Below are 13,737 nucleotides of genomic sequence, written 5' to 3'. Positions count from 1 at the left end.
GGTATTCTTGATAGAAATATTTATTTTGGTGCTGCGAATAGTGCATGTTGGTAAGGAGGGCCGGAGATGGTGCGTGGTCCTCATCTTTTATATGGTCGCGCCATTGTTCCTGGAAATTTATGCACTAAGCGTCTTATCTCATCGATCCGGCAACGTTGGATGGTAACAGATCAGCACCGAGCTGTTGCAACTGTGACAAAATATCGTAAATCGGGAAGCTCAAACAAGTTTTGATATATTCTTTTACGGAGTTTACAATTATTCTCGTCTCAGCAGCCTCCGATATACAGATCGCAGTCTACGGTATGTTATCATCCACGACAGCATTCAGGATACTCCGAGATGATAGCAATTTAGTGATATAAGCCTTCCCTGCCGCGCCGGCTAATTATTGCACAAGGTTGCATGTGATGTAATGCATGGATTTGTGATGATACATTGTATTACGGTCTCGCAGCCCCAGCAATTTTACTATATAACACAAAACAACCGAGTCCAAGTTATAACAACATATTCTATTTATGCCTCAGCCAATTCTCTCAGACGGCGTATAGTAGATCGGACGGTAGCGGCGTTAGTAGTACTGTTCGAATAATATTAGCCACACCCCAATCTACCAATATTACAGAACGACAGTCGTAACATACGAGAGAGTGTAGGCACCGCCAGCGACGGTCTTAGAGCATGATCGGCACTTCCAGATGCCGGTCGCAGATCTCTTGACCGAGTTCTTGCCGCAGAAAGAGCAAAGGTATCGAGCGTGCTGTTGGATCTCAAGCTTCTTCGATTGTCTTCTGAGAGACGAACCCTGACCATGTCAGTTATTATCACATCTACCATGCATTGAAAACAATCTCTCCAGACGGTAGCTTACGTATCTGACACCGTACTTTCCTGTGATTCCGACTTTTTTCGTGCGTTTCGTCCTGGAAATCAATCAGCACCTTCGACCACTTGACATCACGAAGCAATATTCAATCCGAAATTCCACGAACATTTTGTATATCTATTGACGTTTACGTTAGAGGACTGCATGCTATTATCAACCATACGTAGTATCCAACTGTAGCTTACCTTTGTGCTGGTGATAAACTTGGATGGAGAATAAACAATCAAAGGGTCTACCAACAAGTCACGCTTCTTGGGAGTTACCAAGCTAGTGTGAAATTCAATGCGACCGTGACTGTCTTCTGTCGTGAGCAAATATCCATGAAGGGTTTTCTTGGTGAGCCGGCTTAGCTATGAAGGGTTAAGCCCTATCCTGCGCCGCACAATACCTTCGGAAAGCCAGAACTGTCACGTGACCTTCCAAGTACAGCATATGTCACGACCGTTGGCTGCCAGCAGGATATGACCTGCATATTCCGGAATTTGACAGCAAGTATTATGACTAGTTTCACACCTGGAACTTTACTTGAAAGTTCTCCGGCAAGAACCGCACTCAATGATGACTATGAAGTCCGTTCGTCTGGAAGTACGCCAACAATTCGGGGTCACAACGAACCAACAAGCACATGCGTAAGTGGTCATGCGACCCCTGGTGAAGCGAATGATCCACCGCTCTTAGTTACCCCACTGCGATACGGGACTGTTCAGCCGAAGTTATATAGAGGACTGTATCCACGAAAGATTAATCTTCCGTTTCTGCGACGACTGAAGCTGAAGACGATTCTGTCGCTTACGCCCGAACCATTAGAGGATGAGATACAGAAATTCTGTAATGACGAAGGTATCCAAATGACACACATAAAAACCTCAAAGTCGGGAAAGAAGGGGCTTCCGATAACTTACAAGGAAGTTACACAGGCAATCGAGGTATGGTTGATCGCATAATGCCATGACGGCTAGATTCTGATAAAATTACGTGTAGATCATAATTAGCCAACAGCATGCTCCTTTATATGTGCATTGCTTAAATGGTAGTCAGGCAACGAGCTTGGTTATTGCATGTCTGCGAAAACTGTCTTTTTGGCGCACCTCATCCATATTCTCCGAGTTCATGTATTACTCAGAGGTGTCGGCAGCAGATCACAAATTTGTCGAGGAGTATAAGGCGGAAATTCAACTCCCGCAGGATACCGTCCCATGGATATGGATGGGGTTGTCGAGGAAAGGTATTGTCGAGAACCATCCCACAGTGAAGATCAAAAACGCCGACAATTCGACAGTGAGAGAGGAAATAGGTGAGGACGAGGAAGAGCATTAAGCATGTATGCTTGATTCAATTGTTCTATTGTGAACAAATATGGGAGAGGCGGTTAAATTGTGGCGTTATGGCAATTGAGCATTTTGGGTATCGGGCGTTATTGAGTGGAGGGCTAGGCGCGGGAATGGATATGAATTCTATGTCTTCTCGTCTTAAACTATATCAGTCAAAAATGTACAATACCAATTAGAATAAACCTACATATACAATACAATTAAGATATTAGAGACAGGTCATGAAATCATCCAAACATCCTTTTTCTATTCCTATCCAATTGTCCAGTAGCGCTAACTACTTCCGATGCAATGTTTTCATCTCTCCAAACCGTCCACGTCCCTGGCTAGTATCATAAGCCCGGATGATACGCGACTGACCCTCGTCGGCTTGAGAAAACGCAAACCCCCGCTGCTTCCGCATCCGCTGCACTTGCCGCACTTTGCGAATTGCTTTCTGGAATTGCTCCATCCTGGAACGAATTAGTATTATCTCTAGCGGCAACAGAACACATCAAACTTACCGTGGTCGATAGTCAGCAATATTATACTTCTGAATCTCCTGAACATGATGGTATGATTTCGGAAAGTACATGCGCTTCGCATATTTCCATGTAAAATCGCGAATCAAACAAAGCATAGGAAGAATAACGCACATAGCCCAAAACGGCAGTTCGGAGTACAAATGCGGCATTATGCCATAGTACTCCTCAGAGACTCCAACCAATGGTGCAACTGTACCATAAACAGGGAAGAAAATGAGCCAAAATAAGAAAGATCCGGGAATAGATATAACCGTGTACTTTGTCCACAGATTCGTAATCAAGGCGGCTTTCCCAAGAACCGTAAGAATGCAAGCAGTGTACAGAGCCGTACCCCACACCCAGTGCCCGGCAACAAGACCATCCGTTTCCTTTAGACTGTTTCGATAGGTAAATTCAGCACCCACGTAAAGGATAATGGAATGATAGAATCCATTCAAAATCCATGCCCAGAAGCTTCGAACATTGAACTATGCTGCGTTAATATTCATCTCAACAAAACGAGCATAGGCGTTCTTACAAAAGTCCCTTTTTGTCCCAGCTGATATAACTGCGGATATCTATCCAGCAGTCGAGCGTTGATAAATTGATCAAACACACCGAGGACGAATGGGGGTGCGACAGTAAAGAAAACGTTATAGAACGTGATACTCCATGACTCATAGATTACCTGTCCAGAAAATGCATTTTGAAAGACATACTAGAAGACAATTAGTGATACCCTTAAGCACAATACGTAATATGTAACAGACCCAGAATTGCGTCATATAGAGAGTGATATTTTTGTAGAACGAATAGAGGATCACTTTACTCAATCGCTGATAGCTCCATGCTCCATGGACTAGTAATAGCTTGCGCAGGTACTTAAACTGGCCGATAGAAACATCCGCACTTCGAGCAGCTTGCATGCCCTCCATTCCGCTTATACCGACACCAACATGAGCAGCTTGTATCATACTAACGTCATTTGCACCGTCACCGATTGCCAATAAGATAGCATTCAGATGTCTCTTCACAAGCTTAACCACTAATGCTTTCTGAAGCGGAGAAACACGGCAACATATAACTGCCTTGCACATAATAGCGAGATCCAAAAAGTCTTTCTCCAAATCATTCTCCAGTGCAAACCCAAGAGATTTTCCATCGATAACCAGAGCGAGAGTCTGGAAAATGAGTCAGCTATACTTCCTGTGTGACTGATAGCGTTTCACACTTACGTCAAGTAATTGCGTCTCGGCACTTTGACTCTTAATAGCAGATAACTTGCTCTTGATATTATTTTGCGCATCTTCTTTGGATTCCTCATTCACAACCAAGAGACTCATATCCTCGCTAAGAAGCTTACAAGACATTCCGATATTAATGGCAGTTTCCTGGCGATCACCAGTCAAGACCCTGAAGGTGTTAGCTACGGTCGTCGAATGCCAACGACGAAGGACTAACCATATCTTTATTCCCGCTGTCTGGAGAGTATGAATCGTATCCGGTACACCATCTTGCAGTTTGTCTTCGATAGCAGTCGCACCGAGAAGGAACATGTCCTTCTCTATCAGGTCAGCAGCTTTGTCAAGTTCTTCTGATCTATTTGTCAATGTAGTAGCGGCTCGATCGAATATTGCGCTCCATTCTGCATACTCCGCGTCCGAAATGGCACGCATTGCAAGGCAAAGAGTACGGAGACCGTCAGCGGCATATTCCTCAAGATGCTGCATCGTAGCCTCCACATACGGATTGCCTGGAGAGAGACGTTCTAGAATGACAGTATCTGCACCTTTGCAGTACAAGCGAATTCGGCCGTCAGGACACCTGAAAATTGCAGACATTCTCTTTCTGGTTGAATTGAATTCGCAAATATTAAGAAGCTCGTACTCTGCGTTCGTGCCCAATTCGTTAATAGTGACAGATTTCGGTCGTCTTGTCGTGAAACGATATCCAAGCTTGGCCGCTCCTTCAACCAATGCTCCTTCGTCTGGTGACGCTGCCTGATACTTGATCTGATCATCGTCAGGCTTTCGCTCTGGTATGACAGTGTGACAGGTGGCGATCAGCGTGAGGAACTCATGGATAACTTCCTTCGTAGGGTGCGAATCCAGGTTATCGTTCAATGTCTTAAAATCGAAAATGCCGACCATCTGGCCATCGATTTCAGTTGCACGCTTGTCTTCGGGAATCTCGTCACCATAGCAGATACCAGCAATTGAGCACTGTTTAAACTCCATAACGTTGCGGGTCAATGTACCAGTCTTGTCGGAAAAGATATACTCAATCTGACCAAGCTCCTCGACCAAGCTAGAAGTGCGGCAAATAGTAGGTGTGTCTGTGTGCTTGTAGTACATGTCAAGATCTGATGAAATCAAAAAAGCCTGGTAATACTTGACGATCTCGACAGTAACGAACAAACTAATGGGTACTAAATTTGAAAAGAGCACCCAATTCGTAAGAAGGTCGGAGAAGAAGAGGCCAACCTTGTTTGTGCCTGCTAGATACAAGTATGATAACGTCGGACCTGCCACCGCTGTTTTGATAACATTGCCCGCGGCCGAAATAACAGAAAGAATTACAAGAATCGCAAACAAGAAGATAATCTGCAGATTAACCATATGTTCGACTGCAGTTCGCTTGATTGGAGCAGCGGTTGCATTTCTCATTAGCTTTGTCTCGTGGCCGGTGAAAACGACAACGCCATGAATCCAAGGAGTGTTTCTAAGCGTCGCGCCGCGCAAAAGAAGTTGGTCAGGATTCAAGGGAGCCTCCTTTTCGTTACCAAATGTCTCCATCATGATAGTCGCTTCATAAGTGTACAGGCTGCTGTTAGGCTGTTCGGATTTGATCCTGCCTTTCAGTCGACTCAGTTCCGTGGGACTAACAAGGGTGGCAGTCTCGTCCAAAGCCTGCTTTATCTTCAAATTTGTCTCGCCATCAAGATTAGCGGTCTCAATATAGCAGAGACCTTCTGGTTCTGACGAGGCCAACAGGACCATATCCGCCGGAATAGACTCTTCAGATTCCACACGTACAATGTCGCCAACAGACACATTAACCCATTTCCTTGTCTCAAAAATTCCATTGTTCAGCACCAAAATGGGCGCATTGTTCAAATCTTTGTCAGCATTGCGTCGTTTGAAATCCTCAATCAATTCTTTTACTGCCGATACCAGCAATACGATACCAAGAGTGATAATAGTTGTCCATCTGTTGGTTGGCGAGACGTTTGGAACTTGCTGAATAATGCATGTGAAAAGGAAGAACAAGTTGGAATACCTAGAGAACTGCTCGAAAAGGAATTTTGGCAAGAAAGTCGCGATGTTGTACTTTGTGGTACTGATGTGGTTGTCGAGATAGCCGTTACGGGCGTTGCTCGCCGGGTCATTCAGATGTATGATACGAGGACCCAGTGTAGATGGATCAACAGGCTTTCGTCGCAATATTTTGTTGAAGATCTGGCGAATATCAAATTCCCTAGACGGCTCCGTATCCCGGTAGGAGTCGTCTCGGTAAGTGGCACCCACACCACGGCCATCGATTGTACCCAATGGTGCTTGGGCCCGTGCATCTGTCAATGGAAGATCCATTTCCGAGTATTTAGGACCGACTCCCAGTCTCTGCTTCATCCTGCCGTAGAATCCGCTAACTCCGGATTGCGGGGGCAGCTTTGACCGGCGACGACCGGTGCCTGACAGATCACCCATATCGTATGCGGTCTCGTCCGTAAACGGATCATCCCTTGATGGATCGTAGTATGGCTGATAGTTATCAAGGCCGGTAGTCGAAGTACTATAAGCATTGTAAGTGGACAATCGTGTGCTGTCCGAATGGGTGGTCGGCTGCACCGAAGCAATATTCGGGACGTTAGGCGAGGAGATTGCGTATGGATCTGCATCCAGAGCCGAACTCGAGTATGGACTTATGCTGTCATTATCTTCTGTTGCTGCATAGGGAGAGGAGATAAACGGATTATCGTTGGCATCGACCGCATCTAACTGATCCAGGAATGGATTCCTGCTACCCATAGGAGCGCCCGAGCCATATTTGGAGGCGCCGTAACCGTTGAAATCGTCCATGATCCACAATACAGTGCTAAGAGGCAGCCAAAATGCTGCAATGCTCTATATGCTCTCTAAGGAGTATGAAAAATGAAGATAGAGCCAGATCTAAATGTGCATAGAAAAATGTCGACGATGGGTTTGGTTGGCTGTGCTTAGACGATTGACGCGTATCCCCGGGGAACCTGAACATTAGTACAAGAATAGGGCAAGCGTAACAGCCCCATTCCAGCCACACGCTAACCAAAAGAAGACTAGCCACTTCTTTTTCCGCTTTCAGTCCGAATTTTCAACTCTACGCAAAATTTATTTATTTATTTTCGTAGGCAGAGTTCGCATCACACCAGCGGCTCTGTCAGAAGCGACCTAGTAGTTTGCTGTTCAAGGTCAGTGTAGCTGCGGATTGTAGAAAATGCATTCATTTCAACGTGAATAATCGGCATTTAACTTATTTATGAACCGAACTGTTGTTCAACTTGACATTATAATGTATATGGTTAGACGTCCAAGATATACCAATGCAAAACCACCGAACCAAGTTACGCAAGCGCCAATACTCCAGACCTTGGATGTTCATGAAACATCAATTTCAAACAAACCTCTATTGTCCGATAATAAACCCAACCCAATAAACCTCTCAATGTTCCTATTATCTAGGATCTATAATATCGTGCAATTCATTCAACCGGCGAAAATCACGATTTCTGAATCTCGTTGAAATAAAATAATCTTTTCAGACTACCTTCCTTTGGTTGAGCGTCAGGTTCCGGGTGCAAATCTGTTTTCTTTTCGACCACCAAAGGCATGACATAGGAATGGTCCATTAAGCTGCTAGCCGAATATTGGGTTCTCCCTGGATCTGAGGCCGGTGGTGATCGCACGAGAGGCGACACAAGGTCAATCGAGCGTGGGGATGACGAATATACGCTGTTCGGATGTCGTTGACGAGAACCCTTGGCAATCATCATCGCAGATGCTGATGAATACGAAGCCGGTAGATCAAAGCCGTTATTTCGTAAGGGAGGTGTCGACGGTAGTGCAGTGGCTGACAGAGGATGGGCCGAAACGTCGTCGGAGTACTGAGAAGACACACCAGAAGAAGCATGCAAGCCTGGACTAGACGGATATGATCCTGTGGATGCGAGAGATGTCGATGACCAGGAAGGAGTAGTGGAGAATCCTCCTGAGCTCACCTTGCGCACAACGTGAGCATCTTTCCGGCGACACCTGATGCAGTAGCCGTTAGCAGAGTATACACTGTCTTACGATGACCGAGAGCCACTTACTTTTCCGAGCAGTACAAAATGTTATTGTTTGGTACTGACAACTGCTTGTCGCAGACAGTGCTGGATCAAAGACGTTAGCAAGCTTCTTCTCTGTCTTATCGGCAGCGGCCGCCGCCGGATCCATGCTCAAAATGTGCCTTAAAAGTTGGTCGGATGACTCACCAATAGGGAAGGAAGGACATAAAGACGGTGACGATTCACAACAGATAGATGTACCGGCCTAGAAACTAACTATGGTTTGCCGAACACGCATTCGATAAGAAGTTGCTGATAGCCGGGAAGATAAAATAACAGCTCAAGAGTTGGGCGCTGTTTAGGCGGATTCCGGGTCTGATTTGCGCCGTGGATCTAGAGCCAAAGAAGAGTGCGTGACTCTCCTGAAAAGGCCAAAATAATCCTCGGGGCAGCTGAATGACACGAGATGGCTGTGGCTTGGCTGCGGCTGGTTGTGGCTGAGCATTTTTCCCAGCTCATCAGACACTTAACTGTATCATCGCCAAACAATATATCTGCCATAACTTGTCCGTCTTTGAGGTTCTCTTTGCTGATTAACTTTCCCTAAGTATCCGAAGATCTTATTTTACCGGCGACCAGCGCCGTATTATCACTGATCTCGCCATACAGGTCGCCAGGCTTGGGTAAAACGCAAATCCTGAATTCATGAAGCTTATATGCAATCGGATGAGGACTTGGTGAGAGTTTACCTGGTTTTTGTGCTTGTGCAAGAACGGTCGAAAATTTACCACCACTTCGATCTTGCCGAAGGTCATTTTAGTATCGTCCAGATCTAGTAAATGTCAATGGTCTCAGACCACGGCGAATTCTGGATGTGTGTTTGTATGGTCTTTTGTTTTCAGTTCCTCGCAGTGTCTTGAACACAAGAGCGCGTTCGCTCCAGAACTTCGGCCAATTCGAAAGACTTAATATCTTGTAGCAATAACATCGTAACTCTGAACAAAACAGTTTGACTTCAGTGCACTATGAGTCCATATACATGACGCTGCGATGCACGTTAGTTGCGCGAAGAGAATGGAATGACGCGTCTGCGAGAGACTGAATGCGCGTGAGTGTGGTTAGGGTTACTTGACAATAAGATCCCTCACTCACAGTTGCGACCGGGCGTGGAAGCCAGTCGGCAATATTCAAACGCGTTGAGTTCCTGGGACCTTTTTCTCGCTGCAACCAATTCAAGTTCGACGAAGTACAGTCAAACTCGTCTCTAAGCTAATCAATCTGGTGAGTGTTACTCTTCTTTTTGGAAGACGACGGTGAAGTTCTGGACTATAGACGGTGGCCGCGAAATCACGGCTGTCACAAGTTGTTTTGTGTCGCGCGGCGAAGTCGCGGCTACCCCTTTTGGGGCGTCCCCCTTCCGTCCTCTTCGCGACGCCAGTGAGACTTCTTGTCTCTTGCCCCAAGTTTTCTGGAATTATTACTTCGTCACCTCACATACAGTGCACTTCTATTTTCATCACCTGCTTGTAATCTGACTTCATATGACTTCAGCTCCATCTTCGGATCAGGCGCTACAGCCATCCAACTCGAACCTGTCGTCCCTGTCGTCTGCGTCTGCCCCCTCCAACTCGCCCGCTACTCCTCCATCGACCGCCCCAATAAGTTCCATCAGCATGGCCACCCCATCTGAATCTTCCGACTCGCCGAGCAACCAAAAATCTGAATCAAGAGACGCGTCTATTCTCATCGACACTGTGGATGTTCTGCAGAATGGGAGTGGGACAAACGTCGTACGACGGAAGCTCACGGGCTTTGTCGGCTTCTCGAACTTGCCTATCCAGTGGCACCGCAAAAGTATCCAAAATGGATTCAACTTCAACGTTATGGTTGTGGGTATGTCATACTGGAATCCTGTTCTCCTGGTCGGCAATAGAAAGTTAACAATTCCCTTGTTATAGGTGAAAGTGGACTGGGCAAGTCAACGTTAGTCAGCACTCTCTTCAATATGCCACTGTATCCACCACGTTCAGAAAAGCGGCCGTCGGCTGAGATCCCCAAGACAGTTGCCATTCAATCTATTTCTGCGGATCTGGAAGAACGCGGCGTGAAGCTGCGGTTGACTGTTGTTGACACGCCTGGCTTTGGCGACTTCGTCAACAACGAGGACGCGTGGCGTCCCATAGTAGAGAACATCGAGCAGCGTTTTGATGCATTCCTTGAGGCTGAGAATAAAGCAAATCGCGCGAATATTGTTGATAATCGTATTCATGCGGTTATCTACTTCATTGCGCCTACTGGCCATTCATTGAAGCCCCTGGATATCGAAGTTATGACGAAGCTACATAATAAAGTCAACTTGATTCCAGTTATCGCCAAGTCAGACATCCTCACGGATGAAGAGATTGTTGCCTTTAAAGCTAGGGTAAGTAAGATAAGTGAATGTTTTTGGCATGTGCATGCTAACCTCTTCCAAACGCAGATACGGGCTGACCTCGATCACCACAAAATCAATCTGTTCGAAACTCCACGGTATGAGGTCGATAGCGACGAGACAATGGAGGAAAAAACTACTATTATATCAAAGATTCCATTTGCCATTGTGGGCGCGACGTCTGAAGTCACTACTCCTGATGGACGCGTTGTCAGGGGTAGAAAGTACCCCTGGGGCGTAGTTGAAGTTGACAATGAGGATCACTGTGACTTCCTCAAGCTTCGAGCGATGCTCGTTAAGAACTATATGGAGGAACTTAAGGAGTACACTAATGAGGTTCTGTACGAGAATTATCGTTCTGCCAAGCTCATGGCGATGGGCGTTTCACAGGACCAGTCGGTTTTTAAGGAAGTTAACCCAGCTCTCAAGCAGGAGGAAGAGCGTGCACTACACCAAGCTAAACTCCTCAAGATGGAGGCCGAGATGAGGATGGTCTTTCAACAGAAGGTCGCTGAAAAGGAACAGAGACTAAAACAGTCAGAGGACGAGCTCTTTGCCCGTCACAGAGAGATGAAGGAATCTCTGGATAAGCAACGTCGTGATCTGGAAGCCAAGAAGGCTCAGATTGAATCTGGCAGAATTTATATGTCTACAGAAGAGAAGAGTAGGAAGAAAGGATTTTCCTTGCGATCTTAGGAACCTTTCCCTAATACTGCTTATATGTCCAGAAGAGTAAAAAAAGAGAATAGAGTTCTAGTAAAGTTATGGGAATTTATTTTACATTTTTTGTGGTCGCGTTTTAGTGTAGACTGTGATTTGCTTTGGTATTGTTAATCTGGCGCACTTATTGTATGACATGATGGATGATGGAGACATGAGCTTGATGAAATATGATAATCAGCCATGGCGTAGGACACGGACGAGTTTATGTGCACCGTGCATTGCGCTTGTAAAAACAGTTGCCAGGGTTCTGATGTGTTCAGTATGTCTTATACCTTTGTACTCTTGTATTATTTGATGATCACTCGTTTAGTCATACACTTCCAGTCGCTGTTCTCGTCGTCAAAATTAGGTCATACCTAACAAACCCATGTTTATTCATTCGTAGATGGTCCCATATACGTACAACTTTGCGTGTCTCAGATATATCTTAACACAGAATCACTAATCAAGTTTGATCCCCGCTCCCACGCTTTGACCGGCAACATTCCACCATCGAGGCAAGCACGAATATCCATCATCGTCAAAGTGGTCTCTTCGTGAACAAAAGCATCTACCAGATTGGTGCGATTCCACATCCTGTGGGCAACGTGAATAAGGCGGATGTCTATATCCTATATCGCCGAAGTGATGTATCTTGGTCTTTGGAAGGAACAACCCCACGGCAAGGGAATGAATCGGCGCATCTCCCCATCGCTGCGTCGGTCTGTTAGCATACTATTTTTTTTTTACCACGGCCAACGTTCTCGGACTAAAATTTTCGTACCTCATAGAAGAATCCTCCTTCGGAATCCAGGTAACTGAAATAATCTTGATAAGCCTGTGACCGCCAGAAATCCAAACTGGCAATTTCAAAATTACTCCAAAAGTGGCATAGATTGTAATTTCCGGTAATTTCTTTTTCACCAGATTTTGTAGGAGGATGGTTGTCAACAAAGAAATCTAATGAATTGTCACTAGCGAGATATTGCGGATGCTTCTTTATAAATTCCTTGGTGGAGTCCCAAAGGGTCTCGATGGTGACGAGGTATTCGTACATTGCCATGACAAACCCATACACTTTGTCGTGTACTCTCATGTACTCAAAAACGTCACTATCGCAAGGTTAGAGGGAACGACATGCTAGTTTATGGCGCAGACCAGTACTCACTAGTCGATGTCGCAGAAGTAGTCAACGCCTGGCTCCACCCTCCAGTACCACTGAAAATTGGCTAAGAGTGGGTGTCGATAAAAGAAACCAGAGTTGTATCGACACATGTGACGATAGCTCATACTACCAGCATAGATAACATTTTTGGATACCATAGTCTCCATATTTGCCTTGACCTTGTCTTGGTCGATATGATGGGGTATACTCCATTGATCTTTATTAATTAGCCCATAGTATGTATTTCCTGAGGCCATTCCGGTCGTGTAATTGATGAACTGAGACTTGTTAGAATGTGTTGGACAGATAGCGTGCTAAGCTTACATCTTGGGTGAATGGCTCATCGTTCAAAAAAGTCCACGGATATCGGAATTTGCGATTGAATCTGTCTTCCATAGCTCGCATTGACTTGAGTGCATCATTTAGCTCGCGATTTCTAAATCAATCGATCCGTTAGAATATGTCTGTACAGTCCAAATCATCATGTCGCACCTGACAAGCATTATCAGTGTGGCTTTTTCTTTGCCAATCTGCTCCGGAGCTGGAACAAGCATGGATAGATCCTTTTGTGAAATTCCATATGCATTCGTAAAATCCTTCAGTGTATATATCTTGCTGCTATCGTACGCGCCATTTTTCAAGACCTTTGTCTTTGGTGTGTCGGCGAGGAACCTGCTGAACCCAATGAGGCAGATAACGAACGCTACTGCCATTACGAGCTGCAATATCCGTGACCATTTTGGATGTCTGCGATACCGCCAAAATAGAGTGTTCGTGGTAGGATTCATCCGTGGCAGAGTGGTCTTATCCTTATAAGAGGATGCCATTGCCGACTGATACTGGAGCGAATGCTGCCGTAATAATGTAAGTGGAGGGCCACGCCCGATTGCTCTGGGCTGTCACACTGCGCTTTGCGTTGAGACCAGTTATTTGCCCGTTGTGCTTCTTGTGAAGCAGCATAAACTACAAAAAGCGATGGGCCTGCTGAAGAGACTATAGACGTCGACTTCGGACTCGTGGTGGTGGGCTTAGGAGGCACATGCAGTATTACGTCACCGTCTCGACAATCGGCGCCGACTCCGACGGATAATCTTCGTAACGCAAGAACTGATCTATTTATACGTACCCGAGTATGCTCTAGTTTACTCGCCCAGTTCAAGCAATTTACCCTACCTATTTTGCTCTTCGAACGCGTCCCTGTTAATCCCATGCAACAAAAACGCGTCTTTGCTTGACATGTCCCAGACAGTTACGCCAACACATTATTTATGCCTGCACAAATTGGAGACAAGTTTCCCTACAAAGGGTTGCCATCGAGGAAGGGTATCAATTCAGCGTCCCTTGTTCTGATAGAACTCATGCACTCCGGGTTTGCAAAGACTTGTCTTGCGAGTGGAAGCTGCATGCAGCCACA

At 45.7% G+C, this 13,737-nt stretch overlaps 6 protein-coding genes across 6 annotated transcripts; 2 read left to right on the top strand and 4 right to left on the bottom strand.

Moving 5' to 3' along the window:
• Positions 1 to 424: 424 nt before the first annotated feature.
• On the bottom strand, positions 425 to 1,192 carry V1508DRAFT_422119 (60S ribosomal protein eL43). Its single transcript, XM_066940979.1, has 5 exons — positions 1,075 to 1,192; positions 996 to 1,006; positions 875 to 926; positions 648 to 808; positions 425 to 583 (listed from the first exon to the last, which is right to left on the bottom strand). Coding segments are annotated over exons 2-5 (279 nt in total). The 5' UTR covers positions 998 to 1,006; positions 1,075 to 1,192; the 3' UTR covers positions 425 to 519.
• Positions 1,193 to 1,360: 168 nt separating this feature from the next.
• Positions 1,361 to 2,440, top strand: V1508DRAFT_422118 (tyrosine phosphatase family-domain-containing protein). Its single transcript, XM_066940978.1, has 2 exons — positions 1,361 to 1,815; positions 1,871 to 2,440. The coding sequence occupies exons 1-2, from the start codon at positions 1,387 to 1,389 to the stop codon at positions 2,204 to 2,206; spliced, it is 765 nt and encodes a 254-aa protein (XP_066794321.1). The 5' UTR covers positions 1,361 to 1,386; the 3' UTR covers positions 2,207 to 2,440.
• Positions 2,345 to 6,953, bottom strand: V1508DRAFT_440916 (uncharacterized protein). Its single transcript, XM_066942276.1, has 6 exons — positions 4,185 to 6,953; positions 3,959 to 4,136; positions 3,494 to 3,904; positions 3,262 to 3,441; positions 2,724 to 3,211; positions 2,345 to 2,672 (listed from the first exon to the last, which is right to left on the bottom strand). Exons 1-6 carry the CDS (start codon positions 6,800 to 6,802, stop codon positions 2,498 to 2,500), a joined length of 4,050 nt encoding a protein of 1,349 aa, XP_066794320.1. The 5' UTR covers positions 6,803 to 6,953; the 3' UTR covers positions 2,345 to 2,497.
• A 207-nt stretch (positions 6,954 to 7,160) lies between these two features.
• Positions 7,161 to 8,413, bottom strand: V1508DRAFT_422113 (uncharacterized protein). The gene is made up of 3 exons (XM_066940977.1): positions 8,233 to 8,413; positions 8,071 to 8,130; positions 7,161 to 8,011 (listed from the first exon to the last, which is right to left on the bottom strand). The coding sequence occupies exons 1-3, from the start codon at positions 8,250 to 8,252 to the stop codon at positions 7,480 to 7,482; spliced, it is 612 nt and encodes a 203-aa protein (XP_066794319.1). The 5' UTR covers positions 8,253 to 8,413; the 3' UTR covers positions 7,161 to 7,479.
• A 1,285-nt stretch (positions 8,414 to 9,698) lies between these two features.
• Positions 9,699 to 11,152, top strand: V1508DRAFT_358160 (Septin-domain-containing protein; the record flags this gene model as incomplete). The annotated part of the gene is made up of 3 exons (XM_066937051.1): positions 9,699 to 9,918; positions 9,984 to 10,447; positions 10,505 to 11,152. The coding sequence occupies 3 exons, from the start codon at positions 9,699 to 9,701 to the stop codon at positions 11,150 to 11,152; spliced, it is 1,332 nt and encodes a 443-aa protein (XP_066794318.1).
• A 279-nt stretch (positions 11,153 to 11,431) lies between these two features.
• On the bottom strand, positions 11,432 to 13,061 carry V1508DRAFT_374066 (nucleotide-diphospho-sugar transferase; the record flags this gene model as incomplete). Its single annotated transcript, XM_066937547.1, has 6 exons — positions 11,432 to 11,872; positions 11,943 to 12,270; positions 12,327 to 12,601; positions 12,648 to 12,759; positions 12,816 to 12,864; positions 12,968 to 13,061. The coding sequence occupies 6 exons, from the start codon at positions 13,059 to 13,061 to the stop codon at positions 11,621 to 11,623; spliced, it is 1,110 nt and encodes a 369-aa protein (XP_066794317.1). The 3' UTR covers positions 11,432 to 11,620.
• Positions 13,062 to 13,737: the final 676 nt, after the last annotated feature.

The sequence above is a fragment of the Lipomyces doorenjongii genome (assembly GCF_038497915.1).
Source record: "Lipomyces doorenjongii strain NRRL Y-27504 unplaced genomic scaffold V1508scaffold_47, whole genome shotgun sequence".
In the NCBI taxonomy this organism is placed as follows: domain Eukaryota; kingdom Fungi; phylum Ascomycota; class Lipomycetes; order Lipomycetales; family Lipomycetaceae; genus Lipomyces; species Lipomyces doorenjongii.
This window is presented reverse-complemented; position numbering and strand designations above follow the sequence as displayed.

Bases quoted from the DNA above. Each gene is read 5' to 3' on its own strand.
- V1508DRAFT_422119 (XM_066940979.1), bottom strand. The intron at 809-874 runs GTAAGCTACCGT...TGACATGGTCAG, and splicing joins GAAAGTACGGTGTCAGATAC to GGTTCGTCTCTCAGAAGACA. The intron at 584-647 runs GTATGTTACGAC...TTATTCGAACAG, and splicing joins GGCGGTGCCTACACTCTCTC to TACTACTAACGCCGCTACCG.
- V1508DRAFT_422118 (XM_066940978.1), top strand. From the start codon at position 1,387: ATGACTAGTTTCACACCTGGAACTTTACTTGAAAGTTCTCCGGCAAGA. The intron at 1,816-1,870 runs GTATGGTTGATC...AATTACGTGTAG, and splicing joins AAGTTACACAGGCAATCGAG to ATCATAATTAGCCAACAGCA.
- V1508DRAFT_440916 (XM_066942276.1), bottom strand. From the start codon at position 6,802: ATGGACGATTTCAACGGTTACGGCGCCTCCAAATATGGCTCGGGCGCT. The intron at 3,442-3,493 runs GTCTGTTACATA...ATTGTCTTCTAG, and splicing joins TCTATATGACGCAATTCTGG to TATGTCTTTCAAAATGCATT. The intron at 2,673-2,723 runs GTAAGTTTGATG...AATTCGTTCCAG, and splicing joins ATTGCTGACTATCGACCACG to GATGGAGCAATTCCAGAAAG.
- V1508DRAFT_422113 (XM_066940977.1), bottom strand. From the start codon at position 8,252: ATGTCCTTCCTTCCCTATTG. The intron at 8,131-8,232 runs GTGAGTCATCCG...TCTTTGATCCAG, and splicing joins ATGTCCTTCCTTCCCTATTG to CACTGTCTGCGACAAGCAGT. The intron at 8,012-8,070 runs GTAAGTGGCTCT...CTACTGCATCAG, and splicing joins ATTTTGTACTGCTCGGAAAA to GTGTCGCCGGAAAGATGCTC.